At 47.5% G+C, this 11,989-nt stretch overlaps 2 protein-coding genes across 3 annotated transcripts in view; one reads left to right on the top strand and one right to left on the bottom strand.

The window, feature by feature from the left end:
* Positions 1-2,332, bottom strand: part of LOC113211220 (glycoprotein endo-alpha-1,2-mannosidase) — an 11,558-nt gene extending 9,226 nt beyond the window's left edge. The window contains exons 1-6 of the mRNA XM_052264809.1: positions 2,135-2,332; positions 1,040-1,683; positions 786-960; positions 473-708; positions 263-399; positions 36-180 (exon numbers count right to left, since the gene is read on the bottom strand). Of these exons, the coding sequence (XP_052120769.1) occupies positions 36-180; positions 263-399; positions 473-708; positions 786-960; positions 1,040-1,622 (1,276 nt within the window). The 5' untranslated portion in view covers positions 1,623-1,683; positions 2,135-2,332. The remainder of the gene's footprint in view (positions 1-35; positions 181-262; positions 400-472; positions 709-785; positions 961-1,039; positions 1,684-2,134) is intronic.
* Positions 2,333-2,576: 244 nt separating this feature from the next.
* Positions 2,577-11,971, top strand: LOC113211214 (syndecan). Of its 2 annotated transcripts, none has more exons than XM_026429522.2 (5): positions 2,577-2,911; positions 10,232-10,406; positions 10,509-10,591; positions 10,672-10,927; positions 11,371-11,971. In XM_026429522.2, exons 1-5 carry the CDS (start codon positions 2,846-2,848, stop codon positions 11,538-11,540), a joined length of 750 nt encoding a protein of 249 aa, XP_026285307.1. In that variant the 5' UTR covers positions 2,577-2,845; the 3' UTR covers positions 11,541-11,971. The 2 variants fall into 2 exon arrangements, with proteins under 2 accessions (XP_026285307.1, XP_052120709.1); XM_052264749.1 differs by lacking the exon at positions 2,577-2,911 and adding an exon at positions 9,267-9,527.
* Positions 11,972-11,989: the final 18 nt, after the last annotated feature.

The raw sequence follows: 11,989 nt of genomic DNA, 5'->3' as shown, positions 1-11,989 counted from the left end.
GTAAGTGAACATTTCTGTTTGGTGAGGCACTGCAGGCTCTATTTGGGTTCCTTCATGCCATTCATTGAATGACGTTATGGATATAAAGTCAGCGGGTGCTGATAGGGCACTACGCCATGCCACCTCATAATATTTTCCATGTCTTCGATGTCTTGCATTTGCGTTGTTCCATGGTCTCACCTGAAAATGAGAAATATGATAATAATTACTTACAGAGATAAAGGCTACTGAAAGGCATATACTTGATAGTCAAATATGATACCTGAGTGTCAATGTAACCAGGGCCAACAGATGGTACAAATATTAGGCCGTTTTGATGCGCAAATTTACTCAGACTACGCCAGTTTTTCCAAGTTGATCCATATGTGAATCCATTAGTAGCAAAGTAAGTATAGAAACCTACAAAGAAATGCTTTTAGTAAGGAACCAATAGGGTACAATCAGAAGAAAAACATGGCTTCACAGTACTTACCATCAAAATGAGCCTTCTTTATATCATAGCGATGTTGCATTTCTACCAGGAGACCCAGAAACACAGCATCAAGATGGGTCCCTCGAATGCTTAGATTTCCCTTAGCACTTAAAAGCTCACGCCAAGCTGGTGCTGGAGTTAAATAAGAGTCATAAATGTAAAAAACTGGTAGTTCTCTTGCGTCTGGTCTCTGATGTAAACGGCGCATCCTGTACAAAGCTGGATGATTTCCATACCTAGATAAAACAAAGGAAATTTTAAAAATTGATGCACTTTTAATACTACTGCAGAAATCAATCCAATTATAGTATACTTGAGAATAAGGTGACTAATATGTTGATGAAGGTTGATAGGATTACGATTCATGTAAGGCTCAATGTGGGGTGCCACCTTTAATTTGTAACGATGAGCAGCATCTAGTACAAGAGGAAGAATGTCCTCAGGAGAATCAGTCATTCCCTCTGGGTACCAAGACAGTACAACTACTCCTGTGACAGATTCATAAGCTCTGAGTTAATGTCATGTAATATCTGAAGTATTTAGAGAATAAAAGAAAAAGTTTTCTACCAATTCCTGCTTGATGCATTAAGCGCATATGTTCATCAATGATTTTTGGATCCCGAGAGCTGTAGCATCCTAACAGTGGATAGAAGTTTGCTCCAATGTCATCAGGAGGCTTGTGTCTGCCAGTAGGATAAACTTTCTTATCTTCTTTTTTCCAATTAGTGAGGTACAGGTGGTTCCAGTGGCTCCAATTCCCATCAACCGCTACATTACCATACCATGCATAGTAAAATGCATGGACATGGAGATTAGGCTCTAGTTTATTCACATTATCAAGTGTTTGAGGTTTGTTGACTTTTTGAGCTATTCTCTGGATCTTTTCTCTTAACATTTTGGCACGAATTTCCCCTACATTAACGCTTTGATTAGTTGAAACCCTATTCAACTGCTTCATGCCATGGTTTAAAGATAATCGTGAAACTGTCAATTCATTTAGGGAAGGTTTAAGGTTTCCTACCCTGGCATCTACATCTGACCATCTAAGGCTAAAAATACTGAAAAGTAAAGTCAACAATATGAGAGATAAGATAGAAACAATCCAGTTCCGTTTCAGCCATATCCAGCACCAACGAATGGGAAAGGCCATGTTAGTATGGAGACATCAATCATTGGTGAGGAATTATCAGTAAACGACGTGGCATCAAAATCTGTAAAAATAGATCAAAGACTTTTATTTTAAATTTAAAGAATGAACACATTTCAAATAACATCAAACTTTATACACAGATTGTAATAGCCAAAGAACTGACCCAAGCAGATACTATTGTGCATCAGCAATGCATTACAAAACATGAAAATTTCAATCATAATGATGTTATCGCAAAGTCAAAATGACACAAATTTCCTCCAGAGGTACCTTATTTTGACATTTCATAACAAAAATATTTGTCACTAGGGAGAGCTTAATATAATAATGAGCAGTTTAGTTTCATCCACCTTGTGTCTCATCTTCATAAAAAAATATAATAAGAGAATGCCAATGATTTTGCCCTGTCAAACTATGTGTGATTAAATCACTTGTTGTCTGCTTTAGGACAGTGCTTTGGACAAGAATGATGGAAGATTTCTCGGGTTAAATTAATTATTGTTGAAACTCACCATATTGTCTTACAACAAACGAAAAGCGTCGGATCTCCCTGAACAAATAAAGCCCAAAAGACACGCAAAACCATTATTTTTGCTCTAGCTGTAGGTGTTGAAGACATAAAGAGTTAACCGATTGAATGCCGTCTGCCGTCTCAAGTTTCTTCTGCTTTGTGTGGATCGGGCTGGATCGGGTGTTCGTTTACTTCTCTTCTAATCGATAACGTGCGGCAACGTGCACATTGTTCGTGATGACACAATGTGTACTCAAATTCACAAAAATATAGTCGGAGGATAGTTTTGTTAAAAAAAGCATATTGAAATAATTTTTTTATATTTCTGTATTGCTAGATTACTCGAATTTACAAATGGTTTCATCTAAAAGTTTTCCTTGTTTGGTTGGCAATGCTGTTGATGCCGGAGCTCCCCCTTCGCCTTCCTCACCCCACCTCCCTCCCCGCCCCAAGTTTCTTCAGTCCGCCGCTGGCCGTAGCCGTGCGAGGTCCACTCCGTTCGCTCCGCCGCTCCGGGGCCTCGCTTACGTCAGAGGAGCAGGAGCCATGAAAGTAGTCCTGCCCATGTCCCATGGAGCTCATTGATTAGTGTGTGTGTGTATGCGTGTGTGTGAGTGGATGTGTATATGTTTAGCAAGAAGGTTGACAAAAGTGACGATTTTGTGTGAACAAGTTCTAAAGTCGATTAACATCGACTCAAAACAGTGTTGTGATGCATTTTCGGATATCCCCTCTCCTGCTAGCCGCCCTGCTGGTGGGATACACTGCCGCTCAAGAGGTAAGCCCAAAATAAACACAAATCCAGCCGACAATACTTTTCTTGATCATTTGTCCCTTTTCTTTGGTCTTTATGTACAACTGTGTCCTTCGTCACCAACTCTTTCAATTGAACTCTGAAGACAACACAACCTTTAGTCGATTGCTGCTATCCTTAGTGCTTAAATACTCGATGTAAATACCAGGTGCGGGTGGTCCTTCCCACTCAATAATTTCTAAAATGAAATTACAAACGTATGAATTCATTTTTCAGCGAAAACTGTCTGGGGGAGTGGAAGAACATGTTTTATTATCAATTATTAGGATACAGATCTCAGTCCTCAAATCTCAGTCAAACATAACCTCACGTGGCGACCTGACCCGCTTGCTTGATTTGTTGTTTTTAGAAAATTTCTGTCCTGAACTTCTGCTTTAAATTTAATGTAAGTTTTGTTTTTCTTTACCTGCCTTTTGATAATGTTACACCTTGTTTGTTTTCATAACATTCTTGTCTCTTTGTTTTAGAACCTTTATCACCTTGTTGTCTGTGTAACTTTCAAAGTGATCCTCAGAGCATTTTGCGTGTTGTATTTTTTGTTTGAAACCTACTCATCATTATGTTTAAATGCCTCAAGGGTTGTATTTAACTGCCTTTGTTTTTAGGACATGAAATAATTTCCCCTTTTTCTGGTTGTCATGGTTTACACATGCAATTTGAAATGACTATCGACAGCAAAATCATTATTATATTACACTAACTTATAAAATCTCTCTTTGCCCTGTTATGAGTTAATACCTTGGTTTGCCATGTTAAGTCCATTTTTATAGTACCATAATAAGTTAACTTAGCTGAAGGATTATTTAGTTGATCTAAGATGAAATGTGTGAAAATGCACTTGATGAGTAAGTAGTAGAGATCCTGCGTACCAGTAATCCATTTTACATTCGGCCCTATACTTCTAGCTAATACATGTTAGTAGTTGTTTGCTTCTACTATTTCCCTTTGTTCACCTCCCTTCAAGCTTTATTGAGTAATGCCTTGCCTTTGTCCCTTTTTCACAGAGCCCTTTGCTTCTGTTTGTGCATCCCATCGTAACAAAACATTTGCTTCCTGATTCCCTACCAGCCTCCCTGTTGTTCCCTTATCCCTCTCTGTAGGCAATCCTGAGAGAAGTCATGAGGTGAGGACATTTGCCTCAGCTGATACTGCTTGTCTCAAGCTGTTTGGTGCTTTCCTATAGTTTTAGGAGTGTGATTGGTTGCGGTGCTGTCAGAAAGTCTGGCAAAAATCTACCGAATACATGTGTACAGTGCAACTTGCCTACTGGGCTACATCTGCTCACGCGCTCAGGGGCGAAGGCGGGTTTGGAGGGTCGCCTAGTAGGCAGGCGTTGACACCGCCGGTGGATTTTTGCTTAACTTTATGGGCAGGACTGTTTGCAAGCCTTTTCAAACTATTCACCCTGCCGGATTCTGCTGCCGGCAGCCTGTAGCTCGCTGTAGCTAGAGTCCTACAGTGAAATCGTAACGTCCCTTGAAGACACCCCAGGCGTTGATTTGGGGGGAGGGGAGGGACTTGCCTCCTCCCCTAATTCTCCCCCAGGCATCGCTCTCTTTGAGTCACCTCAGGTGATATATATATATAATCCGAACGTGGCTGTTCTAAGCCGTAATTTTTGTGGTTTCACTCTCTACCGGATGCTGTCGCGCGGGTGGGTTGCATGCTCGCCCGGGCCAGCCTTTCTCCTTCAATCCAGAACTTGGCCCTTAAAACAGGGCCGTGGTGAGGGTTGCATCACGGAAAAAAAGAATTAGTCCTCACAACTAACAAATTAGCTAATTTTAGGGTCGCTAATCTCAATTTCGCTGTGGCATCCATTAGTTGGTTGCCACAGACAAGAGTCAGTTGTTACAGCGAAGCTGTCGCTGCAGGAGCCAATCGGTTCTTTCTGACAACTAATTGGGTGTTTCGCTGTCAGAGCGAACCGATTGGCTCCTGCAGCGACAGCTTCGCTGTGGCAACGAACTCTTGTCTGTGGCAACCAACTGTTAGCTGCCACAGCGAATTTCTTGTCTATCCCAAAATTAGCTAATTTCGAGGGAGCAATAACTCCGGGAATCATGTGTACACCTGCCTGGGAATCATCAGGATAAAAACTTATAAAAATCAACAGAAATCGCCTAAAATAAGCGGGAAACTAATGGAACTCGAACAAATTAGTCGAAATAAGCGTTTTCTACCACTTGAAAACCTAGGAAATGAACATAAGTGGACGGGAGTCACTGGGACTTAAGGATTTCGAGAATCATGTGTACACATCAAAAGGGAGTTATTGCCCCCTCGGCTAATTTATTAGTTGTGACAACTTATTCTTTTTTTTTTTTCGTTGTGGTGCCCGCCCGTTCAGGCGGTACAGTTTATATCCAGTAAAATGTACGGCTTAGAGCCGGAGTTTGAGGGCCCCTCGCTTACACTAATAGTTTAGTGGTGTCTCTTACTGAGTGGTATGGAGACACATGATTCTGATTTTGGTGATGTAGATAGCGTCGTTCTTTTGGGTCGAGAAACTAAACAACTCAATTTAAAAATGGTGCTGGCTCCTTGCCTTGTCCTCCCAAGACTCTGGATCCGCCCCCCGATCTTTCAGCCTCCGGTTGGCCCGTGGGAAGCTTCATCTGTGTTATCATTTTCGAGTTCAGTCGTCAGGTTTGCCGATAGTAGTAGTTGTATATCTGGGACTGTGCGTGCGGCGGGGCGGGGCGGGCTAGGTGGGGCGTAGCGTGACGTGATGTGGCGCGGCGTGGCGTGGCTCCGTACGGAAGCGTGTGGGCGGGCCGGTCTGGTGCATCGAGGTGAGGAGCTCCGCGCAGCTCGGCGCAGCTCCACGCAGCTACACGCCTCCTAACCAACTCCTCCACTCCTCTCCCCGCCCTTCACCTTTCCTCTTGTATCTCCCCCCCCCCTGCCCTTCACCCCTCACCCTATCCTTCGCCGCTTCTCTCTCTCTCTCCTCTCTTCTCCACTCCTTCCATTTCGCCCGCCCCACTCACGTCGCCCACCTCCTCCCTATCCGCACCTCTGCAACTCCAGGTCCTCCTTTGGCGACACATTTGTGCCGGGCCCTTTGCTACACCGTATTCGTCTTTGAGAGCGCCTTTCTTGCTTCCTTTGCGCCTTGACAACGCTGCTCTACATGCTAAATGAGAAGGCCGCCCCGTTCATTATATAGGGACGATTTCTTGCAAAGTGCATGCGCGCGCCCGCCCTGCCCGGGCGCATGTCTGCCGGGCGTGCTGGTATGGTAGTTGGTCATTTGGGTGTTGCGGCGGGCGGGCGTGTGCCATGTTTATCGCCAGCGGGTTATTGGCGTGTTGCTGGGTGACATTTCCTCCATTGAATACACGTGTTTCCTTGTAGCGCCCTTCCTTCTCCGGATATGGAGGCCTCGGCTCGCCCACTCGCCGTCCTTAATGCCTTTGCCGCATTCCAAGGGCCACCTCCCCCCCCCCCTCCTCCCTCCATACACACACGCACGCTCACGCCTGTGTGTTCTTCCATATCTCGAGCTTTAGTGCTCGAATTTAAAAATGTCTTGCGTCGAGAGCCGTAGTTCTTTGCCCGGCACACGTGCGCGGCCATTCCCTTCTGCTTCCCTCGTTTTCTTCCCACTCTGCTAGTTTCGTGCCCCCTCCCCCGCCCCTCTCCATGTCGTGCGCCTGTCGGTGCCCACGCGCCGCTGCGCTGCAGAATCGTACCTACAAGTACACACAGTAGTAAACGCTCCTTGTATCTAAAGATTTGGTCTGTGTACCCTCTAGAGTGTAACAACAACAATTAGACACCCCTTTCCCCTGTTCCTGTTGGAAAGGTCCTTTTCGCAACTGTCACGGACTCATACATGAATTTTACGCTTGCAATGCCCGGCAGTGCCTCACAATTCATTGAGTGAATTTGACTTTTCCGAAGAAGGGATTTTGATTTTTCCAGGCGGGTTGTACTTAACTCCTTCCTCTTTATCTTTCTATGCAACGTTCTCCCGGGAGACAAGCAGGGTCGCGACGCGTCAGGATAATCAAGGAAATGTCTGGGTTTTGAAATGTTGTCAAGAAAATCAGGAAACTGTCAGGATATTAGGGTAAAGTGTCAGGAAAAGCCGCTTCAGTAGGTGCGATAATTGCCTTGACGCTCAAGAGACACTGAGCTGTGTCAGAATTCAGGAAAATATAAGGAAATTTTAAAATTGGGATTCTGTGACAACCCTGAAGATAATTTTTCCTCTTTAGGGGAAATAGATCTATAAATTAGATTAAAGTAGCGGCTGGAGAAGCTTTGGCGCATTTAAAACAAAAACCACTGATATAATACTGTATGTCCGGAACCCTTCTAAACATTCCTACCGGGTCGTGTTTACTCGCCCAGTCAGAAATGAATGATCAAACCGAAATGAGTCGACGTTTATTAGTATGTCAACAATTCGTTGATTCGTTTCGTCGACGTCTTATCAATGTCAAATTTCCATCGACCAAAATAGCGCATGCTGTGGCCTTTGTCCTCTACTTTGTCTGCAACCTTCACTTTAATCTCGTGAGCGGGAAAACCGTCACAATCTTGGCACAAGTGTCGTTATATTGCAATTGTCCGCCACCACTGAGTATAATATACTGATTATTTTTGCCTGCATTTGACTTTGGGGCCTATTTGGGGTGAGAGCTTGCATTGCCATTGCCAAGTTCAGGCAATAGGCAATGCTAGCTCTCATGGCGCCTGGTGGGTAGGCAAAATCTTTGGGTGCAGTGCAGGCGTGTACTGCGGGATGGCCTATCCCGAGTCTCACAGGCGCCGAGCTCCTGTAATTTGCAGAATGATTTAAAGATAAACGGACTTTTTTTTTTGGTCGATCCCTTGAGGCTTGGCTTGGCTTGGCTTTGGCTTGGCTTTCGCTTGGCTTGTCTTGACTTGGCTTGCCTACCCCGTCCGTTTGCATGGCGCCTGCGAATAGGCAAGGCCGTATGCACTGACTCCGTCTCTTATTTACCCTGGACAAGTTGTCGAGTTAAACCTATATTTGTAGTTGACGAAACGGCGAACGACAACCAGTTTGTGAGTTCGTAGGGGGGGAATATCGGTGGAGGCTGTGGCGGCGCTGGTTGGTTCTCTGCGCTTGGCGACGCCCTCTGGCGGCGCAGCGCTGCCCCTGGCGCTACTCGCGCTACTCCAGCCTTTCGCGGGGTAGCGCCGACGCCGGTGGGGCCATACACACACATATATATAGTATATCTGCTAGGGCGAATGGGGCAGCCACCTCCGACCTGACTCCGACCCAGCCCGGGCTTGACCTGGGGTGGGGGCGGTGTCAGGCCCTCGTAGCGTGCTCGGACCCGCCGCTGGTCCGTATAGTGCCCGTCGGTGCGTGCCGTGCCCCAGGTGCAGCACGCCCCTCCCCACCCCCTCTCCCTGTGGACCCTGAGAGGGGTGATCGACTCTCTCTGTAGTTTTCATGTCTCTAGTGACCGGGTCATGGAACTTGAGTAGGGCGGCGGGGAGTGGGTTTGTGCGAGTAGGTAACAGCAGAGTGTTCAACTGGGACACGGTACTGAATCGGTGATGCGGGGCAAAGCCATAAGACCGAGGGGGCAATGACTCCGAATTCAAGTGTACACATGATTCCCGTTGATTCCCATTGATTCCCGTCGTGATTCTCATTGATTTCCGTTGGTTTCCGTCGTGATTCTCATTGATTCTCGCTGATTCCCGGTGATTCCCTTGCCTGTGTGTACACATGATTCCCAGAGTTATTGGCCCCTCTCATCAGACATCCCCCCCCTACACACCCCCGGTTAGTCTCCGACGTTTCTCCTGGAAATATGCGAAATGCGTCAAGACCTTGTGCGCGACATTGGACCCGACTGCCAGACTTCGACCCTTCCCAGTCAGGGCCTCGCTGATGTCCTGTCCTGTGGGGCACGCCACCTGCGCGTTTGTATGGGATTGTGAGAGAGCACGCATTTCCGTATTTTTTTTATATTTTTTTTTCGTGCCTGAGCAATACGCAGTTACCGGCGACCTCCTAGTTTCGTTATCTTGTGAGTGTATGCCCCTTTCAGAGAATCCACACGCCACACGTCCTTTCGTAGCGCGTCTTCATGTGGTGCTATCGTTAAAAGAAATGTCTGTAAACTCCGCAGACCCTTGGTTTATGTAGGGGGTGCGCCGGGGCTGGATCCGCCCCTGCCCTACCTCGAGCGGATCTCCAAAGCTTTGAAGCGCCCCGTCACCTCCACCCCCTTCCCCCTCGGCTTGTGTGACAGTTCGGCCCCTCGGTGTGTATCCGTGCCCGCCCGTGCCCGAGGGCGCCCTGGCGCTGGCATCCCCCGCGCTCACTGGAGAGACGATGGCGCATGAGCCGGGGCGGGGCAGGCGGGGGCGGAGAGTATTGATTGCGCCCCCTCCACGGCCGCCCCCCGGGTCTGCCCCGCTGCCTGCGCCCCACACGGGTCCAGTGCCCCAGCATCCCGCTCGGCAGCAGCAGGGCTGCAGCATCCGCCGTCGGGCCGTTTGGTTGAGCGTGACTGTGCGTCGTGCCCTACTCTTTGTGCTGCCTCTGGATTGCGGCGGCGCGGCGGTCTCCTCCTGTCTAGTAATGTTTTTGGCCTCGCCCCCGTCTCTTAGCTTTCGCTAATCTCAACTCGTCCCCGTCCCCGCACCTCACTCCCCCCTTTCTTACCTCTGCCGCCCTCACTAACTCTCGCCCCAACCCCCCGCCCGCGCTGCGCCCCCACCCCGTTTGCCACCCCCCGCTTACCCTTCCTTTATCCCTCGCCTCCCCGAACCGCCTCCCCTCCGTGTACACTGTAGCTGGGTCATGTTGACTGAGGGTGCAGCTATAGTCCTGTTGCCCGGGGATGTGGAGGGCCTTCTGGGCTGGGTTGAGATTTTTTATGGTTTCATCATGGTTCTCCAGGCTGTGTAGCACTCACCCGCCCCTTCGCAAACGTTCACCTGCCCTCTCCCCTTACTTGGGGTCCACCCCCCCCCCCCCCCCCCCCTCTACTTTTTCCCTTGTCCCATCCGACCGGACCTGGCCCTCCCTGACGTTTCCCAGGGGATTCCGTCCTGAAGCAACTGTGTCTATAAATGAAAGCGAAAGCATAATGGCATATATGATAGATATTTATTCTCGCTTGGAATATTATTAAGACTGCGACGATGGAAAGTTGAATAAACTATTGCCATTAATCAATAATAATACATGGTTTTAGTTGATGTTACCTATTGGATACGCGAATGGGGCCTGCTACTTCCGAGCTTGCTGTTTCTCACTTATTCCCATTTTTCCCGCAGGCGCGCAGCACTAGCGCTAGTACTCCGTCATGGAAACTAAAGGACGAGATCTACCTGGACGACGCGGCCGACGGCTCTGGTGACGGGCCGCGCGGAGACTTCAAGGGAGACCTCGAAGCAAGCGGGTCCGGCGGCGGTCCGGCCGGGGAGGACGACGACGAGGACTACGCAAGGAGTGAGTACCCCCAACAAAGCTCAATCTGAAAGCCGCAAGCCCGAGCGCTCGATGCGTGGCTAACTTCCTTCTTGCCTCACTAATGTGCCTCACTCTTTGCAGAAGGATCAGACGTGACGCACAAGGGGAGCCCCGACGTCGATCTAACGGAAAGGAACCGACTGGACGAAACCACGCGAACGCAAGTGAGTACATAATAGGCTACGAATGTCTCGTCAAAGCTGTTACAATGCCTCGGACAATCAACGGAATTTGCTTCTTCCAGACCAATGTGGAGAACGCCCCTGTGTACCCTGAGCAAGACCTGAGCGGCTCCAGCTCAAACGCCAATTCCAACTCCAACTCGAACCAGGATCTGACACTGAGCGGCGGAACCGGCGGGACACGCGTTCAAACTGAAGTGGAGGAGAACGGTCTTGGGCCTGAGGACGAGCGCACGGGCAATGAGGGCGTATACATCATGAGCCAGAAGCCAGAGGAACGAGCCGCGTCCTTCTTCGCGCAGCCGGGCATCCTCGCCGGTGAGATATGTGTTGTGTGTTCTGAAGGAGTTCCCACAGTGTACTGCCATACACCAGCGTGCACCACATTTTATTCATGGGAGTGACAAATGCAATCTGCTAAGCACGACCCATCCCCTTTGGTGCACCTGCTGGTATACATGCGTAGCGAGAAATATCATTGTGTTTATGCGTGGTACAAGATGGTACATAACTCCGTGGGATTTCCATTATAACTTAACATGATTTTTGAAAAGTTTTTGAATTTTTATTGTGTTTTGGCATCTTTCTTCCTGTTGCTTTCCTGGCCCTATGTGACCACTATGTGGTCGCGCTCCAATATTAAATCATAGGGACCAAAAATGAGCCGCGGGGAACGTATAAAGTCTTCTAACTTCGAAAGTATAGTTCACCATAAACAAATAGTTAATTTTGGTCTGTTTTGGTTTGGTTTGTTTTTGCAGCTGTAATCGGCGGAGCTGTCGTTGGGCTGCTATGTGCCATTCTCGTTGTGATGTTCATCGTCTATAGAATGCGGAAGAAGGATGAGGGTTCGTATGCGCTGGACGAGCCGAAAAGATCACCCACAGTCAACTCGTACTCAAAAAACACAAATCGTGAATTCTTTGCTTGAAAGTATCTAGTAAATGGACTGAATAACTCAATAGAACATATGTATGTTCTGGTCTGAAAATGAGGTTTTGTTCTGTGAAAATGTTCCACTACAACAATGAGATGCTGTGGTGCTCTAACAGAACCGAATTGACAACTATTATGTATGAAGTGACTTAGGTACCATACCTAACATCAACATACTACACAATCAAGGAGAATACAATTAGAATTTCTCAGCAAAATAAGATACATTTTGCTGTGATGGCACATTGTATCCTCATGTGTATGAATTTACCATGAAGGCTGAAGGCTGCAATGGCCTGGGAAGCATCTTGTATTTATTTTATTTGTGACCAGTTGGAACAGTGGCACAAGCCTCCTGTTTTGTATTTATTTTATTTGTGACCAGTTAGAACAGTGGTACACGCCTCCATGGCGTTAAAAACACATTTTATTTCCCCCCCCCCC

This window comes from Frankliniella occidentalis, unplaced genomic scaffold, assembly GCF_000697945.3.
Source record: "Frankliniella occidentalis isolate FOCC.00 unplaced genomic scaffold, Focc_3.1 Scaffold21, whole genome shotgun sequence".
Taxonomy (NCBI): Eukaryota; Metazoa; Arthropoda; class Insecta; order Thysanoptera; family Thripidae; genus Frankliniella; species Frankliniella occidentalis.
This window is presented reverse-complemented; position numbering and strand designations above follow the sequence as displayed.

Bases quoted from the DNA above. Each gene is read 5' to 3' on its own strand.
- LOC113211214 (XM_052264749.1), top strand. From the start codon at position 9,282: ATGGCGCATGAGCCGGGGCGGGGCAGGCGGGGGCGGAGAGTATTGATT. The intron at 10,592-10,671 runs GTGAGTACATAA...TGCTTCTTCCAG, and splicing joins ACGAAACCACGCGAACGCAA to ACCAATGTGGAGAACGCCCC. The intron at 10,928-11,370 runs GTGAGATATGTG...TTGTTTTTGCAG, and splicing joins GCAGCCGGGCATCCTCGCCG to CTGTAATCGGCGGAGCTGTC.